Here is a 23887-nt window from a genome sequence, read left to right on the forward strand (position 1 = left end):
TTTGCTAGGAAGTTATGAGTTAAAATTTGACCAGCGATTTCTCATTTTTACAACGAAATTTACAAAACCATTTTTTTTAGGGACCACCTCACATTTGAAGTCAGTTTGAGGGGTCTATATGGCTGAAAATACCCAAAAGTGACACCATTCTAAAAACTGCACCCCTCAAGGTGCTCAAAACCACATTCAAGAAGTTTATTAACCCTTCAGGTGCTTCACAGCAGCAGAAGCAACATGGAAGGAAAAAATGAACATTTAACCTTTTAGTCACAAAAATTATATTTTAGCAACAATTTTTTTATTTTCCCAATGGTAAAAGGAGAAACTGAACCACGAAAGTTGTTGTCCAATTTGTCCTGAGTACGCTGATACCTCATATGTGGGGGTAAACCACTGTTTGGGCGCACGGCAGGGCTTGGAAGGGAAGGAGCGCCATTTGACTTTTTGAATGAAAAATTGGCTCCACTCTTTAGCGGACACCATGTCACGTTTGGAGAGCCCCCGTGTGCCTACAAATTGGAGCTCCCCCACAAGTGACCCCATTTTGGAAACTAGACACGCCAAGGAACTTATCTAGATGCATAGTGAGCACTTTGAACCCCCAGGTGCTTCACAAATTGATCCGTAAAAATGAAAAAGTACTTTTTTTTCACAAAAAAATTCTTTTAGCCTCAATTTTTTCATTTTCACATGGGCAACAGGATAAAATGGATCCTAAAATTTGTTGGGCAATTTCTCCTGAGTACACCAATACCTCACATGTGGGGGTAAACCACTGTTTGGGCACATGGTAAGGCTCGGAAGGGAAGGAGCGCCATTTGACTTTTTGAATGAAAAATTATTTCCATCGTTAGCGGACACCATGTCGTGTTTGGATAGCTCCTGTGTGCCTAAACATTGGAGCTCCCCCACAAGTGACCCCATTATGGAAACTAGACCCCCCAAGGAACTTATCTAGATGCATATTGAGCACTTTAAGGCTATGTTCACACCTTGCGGCGTCCCTCTGCGGGTTCTCCCGCAGCGGATTTGATAAATCTGCAGGGCAAAACAACTGCGGTTATCCCTGCAGATTTATCGCGGTTTGTTCCGCGGTTTCCGCTGCGGGTTTCCGCCTATACTATTGATGCTGCATATGCAGCAATATGCAGCATCAATAGTAATGTTAAAAATAATAAAAATTGGTTATACTCACCCTCTGATGTCCGGATCTCCTGGGCGCTGCACCCGGCGGTCCGGTTCCAAAGATGCTGTGCGAGAAGGACCCTTCGTGACGTCACGGTCATGTGACCGCGACGTCACCGCAGGTCCTGGTCGCACAGCAACTCTGAACGGACGGCCGCGTGCAGCGCTGAGACTTCAGAGGGTGAGTATAACCAGATTTTTTACTTTTTAACCCCAAATATGGTTCCCAGGGCCTGGAGGAGAGTCTCCTCTCCTCCACCCCGGGTAGGAACCGCACATTATCCGCTTACTTCCCGCAACGTGGGCACAGCCCCATGCGGGAAGTAAGCGGTTCAATGTATTCCTATGGGTGCAGAATCGCAGCGATTCTGCACAAAGAAGTGACATGCTGCGGGTTGTAAACCGCTGCGTTCCCGCGCGGTTTTTCCCGCAGCATGTGCACGGCGGTTTGCAGTTTCCATAGGGTTTACATGTTACTGTAAACGCTATGGAAACTGCTGCGGACCCGCAGCATCAAAATTGCGGCGGTTCCGCGGTAAAACCCGCAAAGTGTGAATATAGCCTAAGCCCTCAGGTGCTTCACAAATTGATCTGTAAAAATGAAAAAGTACTTTTTTTTTCACAAAAAAATTATTTTCGCCTCAATTTTTCATTTTCACATGGACAATAGGATAAAATGAATCCTAAAATGTGTTGGGCAATTTCTCCCGAGTACGCTGATACCTCATATGTGGGGGTAAACCACTGTTTGGGCACACGGCAGGGCTTGGAAGGGAAGGCGCGCCATTTGACTTTTTGAATGGAAAATTAGCTCCAATTGTTAGCGGACACCATGTCGCGTTTGGAGAGCCCCTGTGTGCCTATACATTGGAGCTCCCCCACAAATGACCCCATTTTGGAAACTAGACCCCCAAAGGAACTTACCTAGATACATATTGAGCACTTTGAACCCCAAGGTGCTTCACAGAAGTTTATAACGCAGAGCCATGAAAATAAAAAATAATTTTTCTTTCCTCAAAAATGATTTTTAGCCTGGAATTTCCTATTTTGCCGAGGGTAATAGGAGAAATTGGACCCCAAGTGTTGTTGTCCAGTTTGTCCTGAGTACGCTGATACCCCATATGTGGGGGTAAACCACTGTTTGGGCGCACGGCAGGGCTCGGAAGGGAAGGCACGCCAATTGGCTTTTTAAATGGAAAATTAGCTCCAATCATTAGCGGACACCATGTCACGTTTGGAGAGCCCCTGTGTGCCTAAACATTGGAGATCCCCCACATATTACCCCATTTTGGAAACTAGACCCCCAAAGTAACTAATCTAGATGTGTGGTGAGGACTTTGAAGCCCCAAGTGCTTCACAGAAGTTTAAAGTTTATAACGCAGAGCCATGAAAATAAAATAAAAATTTTATCTTCTCAAAAATGATCTTTTAGCCTGCAATTTTTTATTTTCCCAAGGGTAACAGGAGAAATTTAACCCCAAAAGTTGTTGTCCAGTTTCTCCTGAGTACGCTGATACCCCATATGTGGGGGTAAATCACTGTTTGGGCACATGTCGGGGCTCGGAAGTGAAGTAGTGAAGTTTTGAAATGCAGACTTTGATGGAATGCTCTGTGGGCGTCACGTTGCGTTTGCAGAGCCCCTGATGTGGCTAAACAGTAGAAACCCCCCACAAGTGACCCCATTTTGGAAACTAGACCCCTAACGGAACTTATCTAGATGTGTGGTGAGGACTTTGAACCCCCAAGTGCTTCACAGAAGTTTATAACACAAAGCAGTGAAAATAATAAATACGTTTTCTTTCCTCAAAAATAATTTTTTAGCCCAGAATTTTTTAATTTTCCCAAGTGTAACAGGAGAAATTTGACCCCAATATTTGTTGTCCAGTTTCTCCTGAGTACGGTGATACCCCATATGTGGGGGTAAACTACTGTTTGGGCACACGTCGGGGCTTGGAATTGAAGTAGTGACGTTTTGAAATGCAGACTTTGATGGAATGCTCTGTGGGCGTCACGTTGTGTTTGCAGAGCCCTTGATGTGGCTAAACAGTAGAAACCCCCCACAAGTGACCCCATTTTGGAAACTAGACCCCGAAAGGAACTTATCTAGATGTGTTGAGCACTTTCAACCCCCAAGTGCTTCACAGAAGTTTATAACGCAGAGCCGTGAAAATAATAAATACGTTTTCTTTCCTCAAAAAAATTTTTTTAGCCCAGAATTTTTTATTTTCCCAAGGGTTACAGGAGAAATTGGACCCCAAAATTTGTTGTACAATTTCTCCTGAGTACGCTGATACCCCATGTGTGGGGGTAAAAACTGTTTGGGCACACGTCGGGGCTCAGAAGGGAAGTAGTGACTTTTGAAATGCAGACTTTGATGGAATGCTCTGCGGGCGTCACGTTGCGTTTGCAGAGCCCCTGGTGTGCCTAATCAGTAGAAACCCCCCACAAGTGACCCCATTTTGGAAACTAGACCCCCCAAGGAACTTATCTAGATATGTGGTGAGCACTTTGAACCCCAAGTGCTTCACAGACGTTTACAACGCAGAGCCATGAAAATAAAAAATCATTTTTCTTTCCTCAAAAATGATGTTTTAGCAAGCAATTTTTTATTTTCTCAAGGGTAACAGGAGAAATTGGACCCCAATAATTGTTGCGCAGTTTGTCCTGAGTACGGTGATACCCCATATGTGGGGGTAAACCACTGTTTGGGCACATGCCGGGGCTCGGAAGTGAGGGAGCACCATTTGACTTTTTGAATAAAAGATTGGCTGGAATCAATGGTGGCGCCATGTTGCGTTTGGAGACCCCCTGATGTGCCTAAACAGTGGAAACCCCTCAATTCTAACTCCAACACTAACCCCCCCACATCCCTAACCCTAATCCCAACTGTAGCCATAATCCTAATCACAACCCTAACCCCAACACACCCCTAACCACAACCCTAACCCCAGCACACCCCTAAACCCTAATCCCAACTGTAGCCATAACCCTAATCACAACCCTAACCCCCAAACACCCCTAACCACAACACTAACCCCCCCACATCCCTAACCCTAATCCCAACTGTAGCCATAATCCTAATCACAACCCTAACCACAACCCTAATTCCAACCCTAACCCTAAGGCTATGTGCCCACGTTGCGGATTCGTGGGAGATTTTTCCGCACCATTTTTGAAAAATCCGTGGGTAAAAGGCACTGCGTTTTACCTGCGGATTTACCACGGATTTCACCTGCGGATTCCTATTGAGGAACAGGTGTATAACGCTGCGGAATCCGCACAAAGAATTGACATGCTGCGGAAAATACAACGTAGCGTTTCCGCGCGGTATTTTCCGCACCATGGGCACAGCGGATTTGGTTTTCCATATGTTTCCATGGTACTGTAAACCTGATGGAACACTGCTGCGGATCCGCAGCCAAATCTGCACCGTGTGCACATAGCTTAATTCTAAAGGTATGTGCACACGCTGCGGAAAACGCTGCGGATCCGCAGCAGTTTCCCATGAGTTTACAGTTCAATGTAAACCTACGGGAAACAAAAATCGCTGTACACATGCTGCGGAAAAACTGCACGGAAACGCAGCGGTTTACATTCCGCAGCATGTCACTTCTTTCTGCGGATTCCACAGCGGTTTTACAACTGCTCCAATAGAAAATCGCAGTTGTAAAACCGCAGTGAAATGCGCAGAAAAACCGCAGTAAATCCGCGATAAATCCACAGCGGTTTAGCACTGCGGATTTATCAAATCCGCTGCGGAAAAATCCGCAGAGGACCAGAATACGTGTGCACTTACCGAAAGCCTAACCCTACCCCTAACCCTACCCCTAACTCTAGCCCTAACCCTACCCCTACCCCTAACCCTACCCCTAACCCTACCCCTAACCCTAGTTCTAACTCCAACCTTAGTGGAAAAAAAAAAAATTCTTTATTTTATTATTGTCCCTACCTATGGGGGGACAAAGGGGGGGGGGTCATTTACTGTTTTTTTTATTTTGATCACTGAGATAGGTTATATCACAGTGATCAAAATTCACATTGGAACGAATCTGCCGGCCGGCAGATTCGGCGGGCGCACTGCGTATGCGCCCGCCATTTTGGAACATGGCGGCGCCCAGGAAAGAAGACGGACGGACCCCGGGAGGCTCGGTAAGTATAAGGGGGGGAGATCAGGGCACGGGGGGGGGGCATCGGAGCACGGGGTGGGTGGATCGGAGCATGAGGGGGTGGATCGGTGTGCGGGCGGGTGGATTGGTGTGCGGGAGGGTGGATCGGTGTACAGGGGGGGTGGGATTGGAGCACGGGGGGAGCGGACAGGAGGACGGGGGAGCGGAGCACAGGACGGAGGGGAGCGGGCCACAGATCGGAGGCTGGGGGGGCGATCGGTGGGGTGTGGTGGGGGCACATTAGTATTTCCAGCCATGGCCGATGATATTGCAGCATCGGCCATGGCTGGATTGTAATATTTCACCAGTTTTTTAGGTGAAATATTACAAATCGCTCTGATTGGCAGTTTCACTTTCAACAGCCAATCAGAGCGATCGTAGCCACGGGGGGGTGGGGGGGGGGTGAAGCCACCCCCCCTGGGCTAAACTACCACTCCCCCTGTCCCTGCAGATCGGGTGAAATGGGAGTTAACCCTTTCACCCGATCTGCAGGGACACGATCATTCTGTGACACAGCATACGCGTCACAGGTCGGATTGGCACCGACTTTCATGACGCATACGCTGTGTCACAGGTCGGGAAGGGGTTAATTATTGTTCCCCCTAATTTTGCCTCATAAAACTGGGAAAACTTAATGACTGGAGTATAAGCCTAGGGTGGAAAATGCAGCAGCTACTCGTAAATTTCAAAAGTAAAAATAGATACCAATAAAAGTAAAATTAATTGAGACATCAGTAGGTTAAGTGTTTTGAATATCCATATTGAATCAGGAGCCCCATATAATGCTCCATACAGTTCATGATGGGCCCCATAAGATGCTTCATATTAAAATATGCCCCAATATAATCCTGCATAAAGGTTAATAATGGCCCCATAAGATGCTCCATAGACACATTTGCCCAATATAATGCTGCACAAATGTTGATTATGGCCCCATAAGATGCTCCATAAAGATATATTTGCGCCATATAGTGCTGCAGAAACATTGATTATGGCCCCATAAGATGCTCCATACAGACATTTGCCCCATATAATGCTGCACAAACGTTAATTATGGCCCCATAAGATGCTTCATACAGACACTTGCCCCATTTGCTGTTGCTGCGATAAAAAAAAAAAAAATCACATACTCACCTCTTGTCGCTCAGGCCCCCCTGGCACTTTCAATATTCACCTGCTCCTCGTTCTGGTCTTGCTCCATCTTCAGCGTCTTCGGCACTGACACTCAGGCAGAGGCGCGCACTAACCACGTCATCGCGCCCTCTGACCTGAGCTTCACTGCAGAAGATGCTGAAGATGGAGCGGTGCCGGAACGAGGAGCAGGTGAATATCGTGCAGCGCTCCCCCTCCCCATTATACTCACCTGCTCCTGGCGCGGTGCAGTTCCTGGTTCCCTGGCGCTGCAGCTTCTTCCTGTATTGAGCGGTCACATGGTACCGCCCATTACAGTAATGAATATGCGGCACCACCCTTATGGGAGTGGAGCCGCATATTCATTACTATAATGAGCGGTACCATGGGACCGCTCAGTACAGGAAGAAGCTGCAGCGCCGGGAGAACCAGGGACCTGCAGGGACCGCGCCGGGAGCAGGTGAGTATAATTAGACTCCCCTCCTCTGCCGACCCCCGGGTATGACTCGAGTATAAGCAGAGAGGGGCACTTTCAACCCCAAAAAATGGACTGAAAATCTCGGCTTATACTCGAGTATATGCGGTATATTATTTTTTTGGCCTAAAATACCAAGTAAATGTGTCATCTTCAACTTTAGGTCTTTTAGATCATTTCATCTTCAACTTGCTTAAATGTTCACAATAACATGAATTTTGACCAGGGTTGCCCAAACGTTTACAAGCCACTGTAAGTCTATGATTTCATTCTGACCTTGTTCTGGCTCTCATAGACTTACATAGAGAGCTCATGACTAATATCTTTGCCTTTCAGTCAGTCAGAACTTGTGGTTCCAAGATGGCGGCACAGGACCAGAGCAGCGGTGGGAACAGCTGCAGATGGCAGGTGGAGAGTATAATATTAGGTGCAGGGATCTTACATTAGTAGCATTACTCCAGCGCTGCAATAAAGAAGAAAAAACACCGGTGTGCTGCTTTAAAACGCTACAAATACTGCAAATCACTAGGAGCTCATCATCCATGGTCTACAGGAAGGACTCTCCAGCTGCTCATCATACATAGGACAACTTTCTTCTCACAATCCTCCATCTCTTACCAAGTCTGGAGTGGAGATCCTGCAGCTCCTTATCATACAGAGCGTCGGTCACATCAGTCACATTGACTCTCCCGCGGTTCTTGCTGTGATACAGGATCCCGAATTTGCACTTAGAGACGTCATCACAGAACCGCTGGAATCCGGTATTACTGATATAACAGGGCCGGACCTCAGGATCCCAACCCCTGAATATGTGCAACTTGAGAATGGTGACCAGCCAGGAATACTGACTCTCCGCTTCTCTGGAGAAAATACCGATAACTAATTTATTCAGATGCTGAAAGAGAAAGAAAAATACAGAAGACTCTTGGAATATGGACACAGATTCTTTCCTGAAATATGAAAGAACGACAAAAAAGAGACACAGTCAACCATGATGACGTATCAAACTAATCAAAATAAAGTGTTTTATATGATATATGGTAACTAAACAATCAGATTACAGAACCACAGCCTAAAGAACAGAACCCCTGATGAAGGCTGAGCGAAACCCATCACAGTTGGCCCAGTCATCCCTAAGGGAGCGTCCTTTCATCGAGGTTTATATTCTCTGGCTGTGCACATTATTTTTCTCAGGAGACTTTCACCGTTGTGTGCATCTTTTCCATTGTGTCATTATCTGCCCTCGTGCACATTGTTACTTATACGTGGTTTGCGGTGTTGTTCTGCCCTATAGCCGCGCCATTTATCTCCGGTCCACCCTATATATTTTAGGATATTCTTTTTCATGCTGCACAGGGATTATGTTACTGAATACCTTATATCTAAAGCTCCTGTGCAGAAACTAGTTTGTGTTTCATCAGATACAATGTTTCTCTCATTTTTGCACTTTGCAGCTCGGCAGCCTACAGTCTATTTTGATGCCCGTTAGGTTTTTATTTGTTTTCATCTTTGTTATTTCCTTGGTCTCCCTCTGGGGATGTCGCATTTCCTACCTCAGGATCCATTTTTAGTGGTTTTAACAATTTATGCATGATAAGGTAACAATACTGATGTGTTTGTATTTCTTAATCTTCTTTACCTTGCGCTGTTTGTTTTTTCTAGATTATGTTTTTTCAGCTATGTCTGCTAAAGAAGAATACGAACATCATCCCTACAAACATTATCATCACTTTCCTCATCGGGGCTCACAATCAACATTCCCATCCAGTCTTTGGAGTATGGGAGGAAACCGGAAACCCTGGAGGAAACCCACAACACACAGGAAGAACATTAATATGCAACAGAGGGGCTAATGCGTGCAACCCCCACCAGGGAGCGCTAGCGAGGGGAAGGGATAGCATTCACCCACGTGGACTTGTGGTGCACGCCATGCAGTCACCACTAGGTGGCAAAAGAAGTGTCAGACAAGCCTGGTCGGTGTCACAGTCAAACACAGTATCGAAGGGAAGCAACAGTTCACTAGGTCAGAAGCAAGCCAAAGTCAGAGCCAGTCGAAAGCAGAAACACCAAGACGAGAGACAATAAGACAGGTCAGAACACAAGCTGAGTCAAGCACCAGGGGAGTCAATGCACAGAGGGTAGGTAAGTCAGGGCAGGATGTCGGGAAAGGACAGACACAGGAATACAGCGCAGGGGAGAGGTTGAATCAGGGTATAACGGGGTCAGCCGCTCTAGTCAGAGCCAGGAACTATAACTGACACAGCCCGCCGGCAGCGGCGGGGAGAAATAGCCAAATGGACACCAAGGTGAGGCAGAGAAAGTTAACCCCACCATGACCAGGCCGGGAACAACACTCCACAAAATAGTAGTCCAGCCGCACCCTAAACATGTGCTATCTATATGGATAATATGGTGCACGTCCTTACCAGGGGATCCATCCCGGTATCCAAATCCAAGTCCAAATGTAAAAAAGGCCGGGAACAAGACAACAGGTGACAAAACCCAGCCTGGATCATGACAGTACCCTCATCTCATTGGGGGGGCCACTGAACCCCCAAGTTTCCCTGGATAACGAACGTGAAAGGCCCGGACCAAGCGGTCCGCATAGAAAAAAAGCAGCAGAACCCATGACCGGTCCTCAGGACCGTAACCCTTCTGTTACGTGTTACACAGCCACTCAGCACTCAGAATATGTTGTGCAGTTATATGTATGTATGTATGTATGTTCCATGTGAGGTGCATCAGCCCACAGGCTGCGCCCATGGTCAGAGGGGACAAGATATCCGCCTTCTGTCCTCCCCCACCTTTGTAATTCCCACAGTAAATATCAGCAGGCTCCGGCCCCCTGCGGCTATTGTAATGTATGTCTGGCCTGTTGCTTTTCTATTGGCCTGCCCTCTGTATCTGTGTGATATATTCTGTGTCCTGTAAGTAAAGTGTTGTCAGACTGGAAATATGTGGAGAAGCAGTGATCTTTTATATGCGCCCATGTAACCAAGCAATTCCAGCCAGCGTCCTTCATTCAGACTCCAGCCAAAGCAGAGTGAACCTCCTGAAACACGGGGTGGTACTGAAAGAGGTACCCCAGCTTGGTAGACCCCGTTACACCTTCCAATGAATCAAGTATTGAAGTGAACGGTGGAGCATACGAGAATCCATGGTTAGTGGATGTTTCGCCCCCAGCAGTTTGCCCACAGCAGTTCTCCCCGGGTACTTTTCACCCACGCACATTTAGTCTCCAGCATTTGGCCCCCAGGATGATACTTACCTGTCGCAGCTGCAGCTCCTTGGGTCACGGAGTGCGGTCTAGCAGTTCCCCGTGACGTCAGATGGAAACAGTTGATTTAACATGTCACAAAAGTGCAGCACTCTGTACAGCACTCTGTACAGCACTCTGTACAGTATTTTTGTGACATGTGGATTGATGACGGACGGGAATTCATGAACCACAAGGACAAACTGGCGAAACATCCAAGCACAAAATTCTGGGGGCAAAACAGGGTACACACATGCGAAATGTACCCGGGGGCGAACTGCTGGGGGCGAACTGAAGGGGCGAAACATCCAAATCCCAGAATCCACAACCCATTCTACTTCAAATTCAGTCTGACCATCCACTAAGAGAGGCGGCGGCTGAAACTTGGGTCATCTTAGGAAGACACCAATTCTTTCAACAGAGCATTGTGGAACACATTGGGGATCCACAACATTGGAGGCAGGTGCAAACGAAAGGCCACCGGATTGACCACCTCTAAAATCTTGTAAGGGTCAATAAACTTAGGACCAAACTTGGCTGAAGGGACCTTCAACCTTATATTCTTGGTAGATAACCATACCTTATCTCCTACCCGGAATACCAGCCCCAACGACCGACGTTTATGTGCAAAAAACTTATATCTGCCCTGAACCTCCCCAATGCTCCTCTGAACCTTCCTCCAAACCTCCCCCAACCGTTGAATAGCCAAATTAGCCCCTGAACACCCTGAATCCAACCAGGAAAACTCACCAAAATGTGGGAGAAAACCATAATTACAAAAGAACGGGGAGGTGCCAGTGGACTGATGGACCAAATTATTAAATGCAAATTCTGCTACAAGCAGCGAAGAGCATCAATCCTCCTGCCGAGACATGGCAAGACACCGCAAAATTTGCTCCAGAGACTTATTGGTGCTCTCAGTCTGACTGATGGTCTCGGGATGGTAAGCTGAAGAAAAGGTCAAACTAATCACCAGCCTTTTACAAAAAGCCCTCTAAAACCTGGACACAAATTGCACCCCCCTATCAGACACCACACTCACAGGCACACCATGTAACCGCACAACTCAGCATAAGGCAAACCTGCCAAAGGTACAAAATACGTCTGTTTACTAAATCTGTCCACCACCACCCAAAGCACAGTTTTGCCATTAGAAGGGGGAAGATTGGTGATAAAATCCATGGACAGATGAGTCCAAGGTCTATCCGGAATTGGCAGTGGCACCAATTCCCCTGCCGGCCGGTTATGAGAGTTTTTACAAATACAGCAACATCAGAAGTCAACGAGGACCACCAAAACAGTCTAGCAATGGCTCTACGTATGGCTGAGATTCCAGGGTGCCCGCTAAGAACAGAGTGGTGGAACTCCCAGAGCACTCTCAACCGATATTGGACCGGTACAAAGAGCTTATTATCCGGCACAGATGGAGGAGCAAGAGATTGAACCTCACGAATCTCCCGCTCCAATGCCGAGGACACCCCAGCCACTACCACACCGTGCTGAAGAATGGAGGAAGGAGGTTCAGGAGGTATTATGGGGTCCAAGCTCCGAGATATGGCAGCCGCCTTGACATTCTTGGAACCAGGCCAAAAAGGGATAGAAAACTGAAACCGAGGAAAAAATAAGCGACCACCTCGCCTGTCTCGGTGTCAAAGGTTTTAAAGGATAATTTGTAGATTAAATCCACGCTGCCACAATGATATAAATTCGGATATAATGAAGAGCTCGGGTGGTTTATTCAATGCGTTTCAAGATCTATCTGACCCCTTCATCAGGAAAAGACCACAAAGACATACAGACATGATGTTGTTTGTTATGTTTGCTAATGACAGGTGTTATGAAGGCAATCCAGAGACACAGTGTGCTTAGCGATCAGAGCGCACACAGTGATCTGACAAATACCCAAAAATACAAGAACGAGCTCTGAGACGTGGAAACTCTGTAGACTGCACACCTGATCCTATCCTCAGCCAACGGCAAAAAGGACACCCAATCATCCTGGTCTGCAGAAACAAAACATCTCAGATATGTTTCCAAGGTCTGATTGGTTCGTTCGGTCTGGCCATTAGTCTGAGGATGGAAAGCCGAGGAAAAGGATAGGTCAATGCCCATCCTACCACAAAAGGCTCGCCAAAACCTTGAAACAAACTGGGAACCTCTGTCAGAAACAATATTCTCAGGAATGCCATGCAACCGAACCACATGCTGAAAGAACAAAGGTACCAAATCAGAGGAGGAAGGCAATTTAGCCAAGGGCACCAGATGGACCATTTTAGAAAAGCGATCACAGACCACCCAAATGACTGACATCTTTTGAGAAACGGGAAGGTCAGAAATGAAATCCATCGAAATATGTGTCCAAGGCCTCTTTGGGACCGGCAAGGGCAAAAGCAACCCACTGGCACGAGAACAGCAGGGCTTAGCCCTAGCACAAATCCCACAGGACTGCACAAAAGTACGTACATCCCGTGACAGAGATGGCCACCAGAAGGATCTAGCCACTAACTCTCTGGTACCAAAGATTCCAGGATGACCAGCCAACACCGAACAATGAAGTTCAGAGATAAGTTTATTAGTCCACCTATCAGGGACGAACAGTTTCTCTGCTGGACAACGATCAGGTTTATTCGCCTGAAATTTTTGCAGCACCCGCCGCAAATCAGGGGAGATGGCAGACACAATGACTCCTTCCTTGAGGATACCCGCTGGCTCAGATAAACCCGGAGAGTCGGGCACAAAACTCCTAGACAGAGCATCCGCCTTCACATTTTTAGAGCCCGGAAGGTACGAAATCACAAAGTCGAAGCGGGCAAAAAATAACGACCAACGGGCCTGTCTAGGATTCAAGCGCTTGGCAGACTCGAGATAAGTCAAGTTCTTATGATCAGTCAATACCACCACGCGATGCTTAGCTCCTTCAAGCCAATGACGCCACTCCTCGAATGCCCACTTCATGGCCAGCAACTCTCGATTGCCCACATCATAATTACGCTCAGCGGGCGAAAACTTCCTGGAAAAGAAAGCACATGGTTTCATCACTGAGCAATCAGAACCTCTCTGTGACAAAACCGCCCCTGCTCCAATCTCAGAAGCATTAACCTCGACCTGGAACGGAAGAGAAACATCTGGCTGACACAACACAGGGGCAGAACAAAAACGACGCTTCAACTCCTGAAAAGCTTCCACAGCAGCAGAAGACCAATTAACCAAATCAGCACCCTTCTTGGTCAAATCGGTCAATGGTTTGGCAATGCTAGAAAAATTACAGATGAAGCGACGATAAAAATTAGCAAAGCCCAGGAACTTTTGCAGACTTTTCAGAGATGTCGGCTGAATCCAATCCTGGATGGCTTGGACCTTAACTGGATCCATCTCGATAGTAGAAGGGGTAAAGATGAACCCCAAAAATGAAACTTTCTGCACACCGAAGAGACACTTTGATCCCTTCACAAACAAAGAATTAGCACGCAGGACCTGAAAAACCATTCTGACCTGCTTCACATGAGACTCCCAATCATCTGAGAAGATCAAAATGTCATCCAAGTAACATAGTAACATAGTTAGTAAGGCCGAAAAAAGACATTTGTCCATCCAGTTCAGCCTATATTCCATCATAATAAATACCCAGATCTACGTCCTTCTACAGAACCTAATAATTGTATGATACAATATTGTTCTGCTCCAGGAAGACATCCAGGCCTCTCTTGAACCCCTCGACTGAGTTCGCCATCACCACCTCCTCAGGCAAGCAATTCCAGATTCTCACTGCCCTAACAGTAAAGAATCCTCTTCTATGTTGGTGGAAAAACCTTCTCTCCTCCAGACGCAAAGAATGCCCCCTTGTGCCCGTCACCTTCCTTGGTATAAACAGATCCTCAGCGAGATATTTGTATTGTCCCCTTATATACTTATACATGGTTATTAGATCGCCCCTCAGTCGTCTTTTTTCTAGACTAAATAATCCTAATTTCGCTAATCTATCTGGGTATTGTAGTTCTCCCATCCCCTTTATTAATTTTGTTGCCCTCCTTTGTACTCTCTCTAGTTCCATTATATCCTTCCTGAGCACCGGTGCCCAAAACTGGACACAGTACTCCATGTGCGGTCTAACTAGGGATTTGTACAGAGGCAGTATAATGCTCTCATCATGTGTATCCAGACCTCTTTTAATGCACCCCATGATCCTGTTTGCCTTGGCAGCTGCTGCCTGGCACTGGCTGCTCCAGGTAAGTTTATCATTAACTAGGATCCCCAAGTCCTTCTCCCTGTCAGATTTACCCAGTGGTTTCCCGTTCAGTGTGTAATGGTGATATTGATTCCCTCTTCCCATGTGTATAACCTTACATTTATCATTGTTAAACCTCATCTGCCACCTTTCAGCCCAAGTTTCCAACTTATCCAGATCCATCTGTAGCAGAATACTATCTTCTCTTGTATTAACTGCTTTACATAGTTTTGTATCATCTGCAAATATCGATATTTTACTGTGTAAACCTTCTACCAGATCATTAATGAATATGTTGAAGAGAACAGGTCCCAATACTGACCCCTGCGGTACCCCACTGGTCACAGCGACCCAGTTAGAGACTATACCATTTATAACCACCCTCTGCTTTCTATCACTAAGCCAGTTACTAACCCATTTACACACATTTTCCCCCAGACCAAGCATTCTCATTTTGTGTACCAACCTCTTGTGCGGCACGGTATCAAACGCTTTGGAAAAATCGAGATATACCACGTCCAATGACTCACCGTGGTCCAGTCTATAGCTTACCTCTTCATAAAAACTGATTAGATTGGTTTGACAGGAGCGATTTCTCATAAACCCATGCTGATATGGAGTTAAACAGTTATTCTCATTGAGATAATCCAGAATAACATCCCTCAGAAACCCTTCAAATATTTTACCAACAATAGAGGTTAGACTTACTGGCCTATAATTTCCAGGTTCACTTTTAGAGCCCTTTTTGAATATTGGCACCACATTTGCTATGCGCCAGTCCTGCGGAACAGACCCTGTCGCTATAGAGTCACTAAAAATAAGAAATAATGGTTTATCTATTACATTACTTAGTTCTCTTAGTACTCGTGGGTGTATGCCATCTGGACCCGGAGATTTATCTATTTTAATCTTATTTAGCCGGTTTCGCACCTCTTCTTGGGTTAGATTGGTGACTCTTAATATAGGGTTTTCATTGTTTCTTGGGATTTCACCTAGCATTTCATTTTCCACCGTGAATACCGTGGAGAAGAAGGTGTTTAATATGTTAGCTTTTTCCTCGTCATCTACAACCATTCTTTCCTCACTATTTTTTAAGGGGCCTACATTTTCAGTTTTTATTCTTTTACTATTGATATAGTTGAAGAACAGTTTGGGATTAGTTTTACTCTCCTTAGCAATGTGCTTCTCTGTTTCCTTTTTGGCAGCTTTAATTAGTTTTTTAGATAAAGTATTTTTCTCCCTATAGTTTTTTAGAGCTTCAATGGTGCCATCCTGCTTTAGTAGTGCAAATGCTTTCTTTTTACTGTTAATTGCCTGTCTTACTTCTTTGTTTAGCCACATTGGGTTTTTCCTATTTCTAGTCCTTTTATTCCCACAAGGTATAAACCGCTTACACTGCCTATTTAGGATGTTCTTAAACATTTCCCAGGTAAAACATTTCCCAAGTAAACAATCAGGAATTTATCCAGATACTCACGAAAGATGTCATGCATAAAAGACTGAAACACAGATGGAGCATTGGCAAGTCCGAACGGCATCACTAGATACTCAAAATGACCCTCGGGCGTATTGAATGCAGTTTTCCATTCATCTCCTTGCCTGATTCTCACCAGATTATACGCACCACGAAGATCTATCTTAGTGAACCAACCAGCCCCCTTAATCCAAGCAAACAAGTCAGATAACAATGGCAAGGGATACTGAAATTTAACAGTGATCTTATTAAGAAGGCGGTAATCAATACACGGTCTCAGCGAACCATCCTTCTTGGCTACAAAGAAGAACCCTGCTCCCAGTGGTGATGACGATGGGCGAATATGTCCCTTCTCCAGGGATTCCTTCACATAACTGCGCATAGCCATTTCCAAAGACATACTGATAGGAATTCTAGATTGTGAGCCCAATCGGGGACAGTGATGATAATGTGTGCAAAACTGTAAAGCGCTGCGTAATATGTTAGCGCTATATAAAAATAAAGATTATTATTATTATTATAGCGGCGTGTTCGGGCACGGATAAATTAAATAATCGACCTTTAGGGAATTTACTACCAGGAATCAAATTGATAGCACAATCACAATCCCTATGCGGAGGTAGAGCATCGGACTTGGGCTCTTCAAATACATCCTGATAATCAGACAAGAACTCTGGGACCTCAGAAGGGGTGGATGACGAAATCGACAAAAATGGAACATCACCATGTACCCCCTGACAACCCCAGCTGGATACCGACATGGAATTCCAATCCAATACTGGATTATGGGTTTGTAGCCATGGCAACCCCAACACGACCACATCATGCAGATTATGCAACACCAGAAAGCGAATAACTTCCTGATGTGCAGGAGCCATGCACATGGTCAGCTGGGCCCAGTACTGAGGTTTATTCTTGGCCAAAGGTGTAGCATCAATTCCTCTCAATGGAATAGGACACCGCAAAGGCTCCAAGAAAAACCCACAACGTTTAGCATAATCCAAATCCATCAGATTCAGGGCAGCGCCCGAATCCACAAACGCCATGACAGAAAACGACGACAAAGAGCATATCAAGGTAATGGACAGAAGGAATTTGGACTGTACAGTACCAATGACGGCAGACCTAGCGGACCGCTTAGTGCGCTTAGGACAATCAGAAATAGCATGAGTGGAATCACCACAGTAGAAACACAGACCATTCAGACGTCTGTATTCCTGCCGTTCAACTCTAGTCATAGTCCTATCGCACTGCATAGGCTCAGGTTTAACCTCAGGCAATACCGCCAAATGGTGCACAGATTTACGCTCGCGCAAGCGTCGACCGATCTGAATGGCCAAAGACAAAGACTCATTCAAACCAGCAGGCATAGGAAATCCCACCATGACATCCTTAAGAGCCTCAGAGAGACCCTTTCTGAACAAAGCTGCCAGCGCAGATTCATTCCACTGAGTGAGTACTGACCATTTCCTAAATTTCTGACAATATACTTCTATATCATCCTGACCCTGGCACAAAGCCAGCAAATTTTTCTTAGCCTGATCCACTGAATTAGGCTCATCGTACAGCAATCCGAGCGCCAGGAAAAACACATCGACACTACTCAATGCAGGGTCTCCTGGCGCAAGAGAAAATGCCCAGTCTTGAGGGTCGCCGCGCAAAAAAGAAATAATAATCAAAACCTGTTGAATAGGATTACCAGAAGAATGAGGTTTCAAGGCCAGAAATAGCTTACAATTATTTTTGAAACTTAGAAACTTAGTTCTATCTCCAAAAAACAAATCAGGAATAGGAATTCTTGGTTCTAACATAGATTTCTGATCAATAGTATCTTGAATTTTTTGTACATTTATAACGAGATTATCCATTGAAGAGCACAGACCCTGAATATCCATGTCCACACCTGTGTCCGGAATCACCCAAATGTCTAGGGGGAAAAAAAAAAGTGAACACAGAGCAGAAAAAAAAAAAAAAAATGATGTCAGAACTTTTTCTTTCCCTCTATTGAGAATCATTAGTGGGGCTCCTTGTACTGTTATGTTTGCTAATGACAGGTGTTATGAAGGCAATCCAGAGACACAGTGTGCTTAGCGATCAGAGCGCACACAGTGATCTGACAAATACCCAAAAATACAAGAACGAGCTCTGAGACGTGGAAACTCTGTAGACTGCACACCTGATCCTATCCTAAACACAACTAAAAGCGGCTGTGGATTGCGCCTAACAACTACCTAGGCAACTCGGCACAGCCTAAGAAACTAGCTAGCCTGAAGATAGAAAAATAGGCCTGACTTGCCCCAGAGAAATTTCCCAAAGGAAAAGGCAGCCCCCCACATATAATGACTGTGAGTAAGATGAAAAGACAAAACGTAGGGATGAAATAGATTCAGCAAAGTGGGGCCCGATATTCTAGGACAGAGCGAGGACAGTAAAGCGAACTTTGCAGTCTACAAAAAACCCTAAAGCAAAACCACGCAAAGGGGGCAAAAAAACCCACCGTGCCGAACTAACGGCACGGCGGTACACCCTTTGCGTCTCAGAGCTTCCAGCAAAACAAAAGACAAGCTGGACAGAAAAAAAGCAACAAAATAGCAAAAGGCACTTAGCTATACTGAGCAGCAGGTCACAGGAACAATCAGGAGAAGCTCAGATCCAACACTGAAACATTGACAAGGAGCAAGGATAGCAGCATCAGGCGGAGTTAAGTAATGAAGCAGTTAACGAGCTCACCAGAACACCTGAGGGAGGAAGCTCAGAAGCTGCAGTACCACTTGTGACCACAGGAGTGAATTCAGCCACAGAATTCACAACAGTTGTTACACTGCTTAAATACATTCAAATTTCAAAAACAGGCGCGAAAAGGAACTTCTGACATGTGACATCCGATGTCAGTGTTCCTGAAAACATTGATAAATGATTAATCTAATACAAAATCATTCCAAATTAAATGCATACAGAAATTTTTAATCAGCCTAGAAACTATTCCATCCATTTTTCAGGTTTAAAATGAAAAAAGAAAGAAAGAAAAAAAGGGAGAAAAAAAAAAAATATTTTTTTCAAGTGGTCTATATCGAAAAAAAAAGGGGGAAAGAGAACCCACATGGGGATGTAACACAATCATCATCCAGCTTTCCAGCTGTCTGTGCCACGAATTCAACCAAGCATTTAAGCTGATTAGATGTATATACGACTGAATAAATTCCACCATTTGATTTAAAAATATATATTTATTTTAAAACTATTCCTATATTCATTTATTAAAAACTATTTATATGTTTGTTTATTAAAATTGTGCAATATAATTATCTAATATATAAAGATGTATGTGTGTATGTGTGTATGTCCGGGATTGGCATCTGCACCGTCGCAGCTACAGCCACAAAATTTTGCGCAGTCACACGTCTGGACCCTGAGAGCCTCATAGGCTATGTTGTGAGGTGAAATTTTAACCCTGCGCGTTCCAATTCACCAAACAATTTTGCCTCTATCTACATAATGGGGAAAAAGTGAAAGGAAAAGTGTTGGAGGCAAATTGACAGCTACCAGATGTGAACAAGGGGGACTTAAAGAGTGAGAGCGATGGCGCCAAAGATTATATACCGTACAGCTGCTAAGGTGGGACCCCGACATGAGATACTCACCACACAAGGGGATATGAACACACACACAAAATTCGCCACAAACTACCACGTGCTTGAACACATATACCACCCTCAGCACACATTTCACCACACATACACCAATCTTGCCACATAAAAGTCGAAACACAAAAGTCGCCACTCAAAACTTGCCACACGCAAAACTCGCCATATGCAAAACTAGGCTCACGCAAAACTCGCCACATGTGCAAAACTGACCTCATGGAAAACTTGTCACACGCGAAACTTCACACGCGGAAAAATTGCCACATGCACAAAAGTTGCAACACATGCAAAAGTTCCCTCACACAACACTTGCACATACTCAAAACGCACCACACCTAAAACTCGCCACGTGCAAAACTCGCCATGCGCAAAACTTGCTGCACACAACTTGCTACACTAACCTGTCACATGCAACTTGACACACAAAAAGTTGCTACACGCATGTCGTCACACAAAACTTATCTCACAAAAGTCGCTACATGCACGTCGCCACATGCAACTCAACACACACAACTTGACACATGAAACTCGCCCTAAAACACACACAAGTCTGGTATTATCCTTCAAAAATAAAAATCTGATTAATAAGCAGACAAACTACAAGAGCAACAAATGTACCATATAGGAAATACGGCAGCTGTCAGTCACATGACATGTCTATTATGTGTATGTGTGAGCTAATATATACTGCCAGGGGGGAGGGCTTCCTGTTGGCTGGGGATTTATCAGGCTGCCAATTCAGCATACAAATACTGGGGTAAAAATACTGAGCAAATAACGTGTGAACGAGGTCTAATACAGGAGGAGATGACATACAGATATATACTATATACAGGAGAGATGACACAGAGATATATACTATACAGAGGAGGAGATGACATACAGGTACATACTATATACAGGAGGAGATGACACACAGGTATATACTATATACAGAAGGAGATGACATACAGATATATACTATATACAGGAGAGATGACATACAGATATATACTATATACAGGAGAGATGACACACAGGTATATACTATATAGAGGAGGAGATGACATACATGTACATACTATATACAGGAGGAGATGACATACAGGTATATACTATATACAGGAGGAGATGACACACAGGTATATACTATATACAGGAGCAGATGACCTACAGGTATATACTATATACAGGAGGAGATGACATACAGGTATATGCTATATATAGAAGATGACATGCAGGTATATACTATACACAGGAGGAGATGACATACAGATATATACTATATACAGGAGAGATGACATACAGATATATACTATATACAGGAGGAGATGACATACAGGTATATACTATATACAGGAGGAGATGACACTCAGGTATATACTATATACAGGGGAGATGACACACACTATATACTATATACAAGAGGAAATGACACACAGGTATATACTATATACAGGAGAGATGACACACAGGTATATACTATATACAGGAGGAGATGACATACAGGTATATACTATATACAGGAGGAGATGACACTCAGGTATATACTATATACAGGGGAGATGACACACACTATATACTATATACAAGAGGAGATGACATACAGGTATATACTATATACAGGAGAGATGACACACAGGTATATACTATATACAGGAGGAGATGACATACAGATATATACTATACTAGATTGTGGCCCGATTCTAATGCATCGGGTATTCTAGAATATGCATGTCCCCGTAGTATATGGACAATGATGATTCCAGAATTCGCGGCAGACTGTGCCCGTCGCTGATTGGTCGAGGCAACCTTTATGACATCATCGTCGCCATGGCAACCATTATGACATCATCGTCGCTGTGCCCGTTGCTGATTGGTCGAGGCCTGCCGGCCTCGACCAATCAGACGCGGGATTTCTACGTCCTTTATGACATCATCGTCGCTGTGCCCGTTGCTGATTGGTCGAGGCCTGGCGGCCTCGACCAATCAGAGAGCCGGGATTTCCAGGACAGACAGACAGACAGACGGAAAAACCCTTAGACAATTATATATATAGATACAGGAGAGATGACATACAGATATATACTATATACAGGAGGAGATGACATACAGGTATATACTATATACAGGAGGAGATGACACTCAGGTATATACTATATACAGGGGAGATGACACACACTATATACTATATACAGGAGGAGATGACACACAGGTATATACTATATACAGGGGAGATGGCACACAGGTATATACTATATACAGGAGGAGATGTCATACAGATATATACTATATACAGGGGAGATGACACACAGGTATATACTATATACAGGAGGAGATGACATACAGGTATATACTATATACAGGAGGAGATGACATACAGGTATATGCTATATATAGCAGGAGATGACATATAGGTATATATTATATACATTATATACAGTATATTATATACAGGAGGAGATGACATACAGGTATATGCTATATATAGGAGGAGATGACACATATATATACTATATACAGGGGAGATGATACACAGGTATATACTATATACAGGAGGAGATGACATACAGGTATATACTATATATAGGAGATGACATATAGGTATATACTATATACAGGGGAGATGACACACAGCAGGTATATGCTATATACAGGGGAGATTACATACAGGTATATGCTATATATAGGAGGAGATGACATACAGGTATTTACTATATACAGGAGGAGATGACATACAGGTATATGCTATATATATAGGAGGAGATGACACACATATATACTATATAAAGGAGAGATGATACACAGGTATATACTATATACAGGAGGACATACAGGTATATACTATATATAGGAGATGACATACAGGTATATACTATATACAGGGGAGATGACACAGCAGATATATACTATATACAGGGGAGATGACATACAGGTATATACTATATACAGGAGATGACATAAAGGTGTATACTATATATAAGGGAGATGACAAACATGTATATACTGAGGTGCAAAATGAGAGGAGTGAGGGAAAATAGTGGAGTGATCGGAAAATGACAGATGTAAGGTTGAAATGACAAGTGTTAGGGGGGAATGAGAGGAGTGAGGGGAAAATAAGAGGAGTGAGGGGGAAAATGAGAGATGTGAGGGGGAAAATGAGAGGTGTAAGGGAGAAAATGAGAGATGTGAGGGGGAAAATTAAAGATGTGATTGGGAAAATGAGAGGCGTGATGGGAAAATAAGAGAAGTGAGGTGCTATAACTAACCACAGATATTTACTATGCCCAGGCAACGCCGGGCTCTTCAGCTAGTATATAATAAAATTAATAATATTAAAAACTTTTGACTTTCTTTTTTATAGGCAAACATATAAAGGATAATTTATAAAATGTCCAGTAATCATAAATGTATGAATCCTTATTCAATATCTCTATGACGTAAAAAGTTTTAAATTATGCCCTGGCTGATAAATCACTGCATCTATTTCAACTCTTCTGTTCATGTATCTCAAATAGTTCTATGCATTTCAGCACGGAAATTCTCTCAGATGTCGCTGTGGATCGAAGCAGCAATCAAGCAGGAGAGGATGAACTGAGATAGAGACCCCCACAATCTGTAGCAACCACCGCAGCTACAGAGCAACACTCAGATAAAAGCTTCCACATTATTATAATCCCTAAAGCTACCATAAGATATTGTTCAGTGGTTATGGTGCCCCCTGGTGTTACACAATAGTTATAGCGCCCCCTGGTGTTACACGCTAGTTATGGTGCCCCCTGGTGTAACACGCTAGTTATGGTGCCCCCTGGTATAACACGTTAGTTATGGCGCCCCCTGGTGTTACACACTAGTTATGGTGCCCCCTGGTGTTACACACTAGTTATGGTGCCCCCTGGTGTTACACACTAGTTATGGTGCCCCCTGGTGTTACACGCTAGTTATGGTGCCCCCTGGTATTACACCCTAGTTATGGCACCCCCTGGTATTACACGCTAGTTATGGCACCCCCTGGTATAACACGTTAGTTATGGCGCCCCCTGGTATAACACGTTAGTTATGGCGCCCCCTGGTATTACACCCTAGTTATGGCGCCCCCTGGTGTTACACACTGGTCATGGCGCCCCCTGGTATTACACCCTAGTTATGGCGCCCCCTGGTATTACACCCTAGTTATGGCGCCCCCTGGTATTACACCCTAGTTATGGCGCCCCCTGGTATTACACCCTAGTTATGGTGCCCCCTGGTATTACACCCTAGTTATGGCACCCCCTGGTATTACACGCTAGTTATGGCGCCCCCTGGTATTACACCCTAGTTATGGCGCCCCCTGGTATTACACCCTAGTTATG

At 44.5% G+C, this 23887-nt stretch overlaps 1 protein-coding gene across 1 annotated transcript in view; it reads right to left on the minus strand.

Moving 5' to 3' along the window:
* LOC138645671 (uncharacterized) overlaps positions 1 to 23887 on the minus strand; it is a 214859-nt gene that overhangs the window by 147224 nt on the left and 43748 nt on the right. Inside the window, exon 6 of the mRNA XM_069735129.1 lies at positions 7576 to 7852. Within this exon, the coding sequence (XP_069591230.1) occupies positions 7576 to 7852 (277 nt within the window). The remainder of the gene's footprint in view (positions 1 to 7575; positions 7853 to 23887) is intronic.

Source organism: Ranitomeya imitator, chromosome 7, assembly GCF_032444005.1.
Source record: "Ranitomeya imitator isolate aRanImi1 chromosome 7, aRanImi1.pri, whole genome shotgun sequence".
NCBI lineage: Eukaryota > Metazoa > Chordata > Amphibia > Anura > Dendrobatidae > Ranitomeya > Ranitomeya imitator.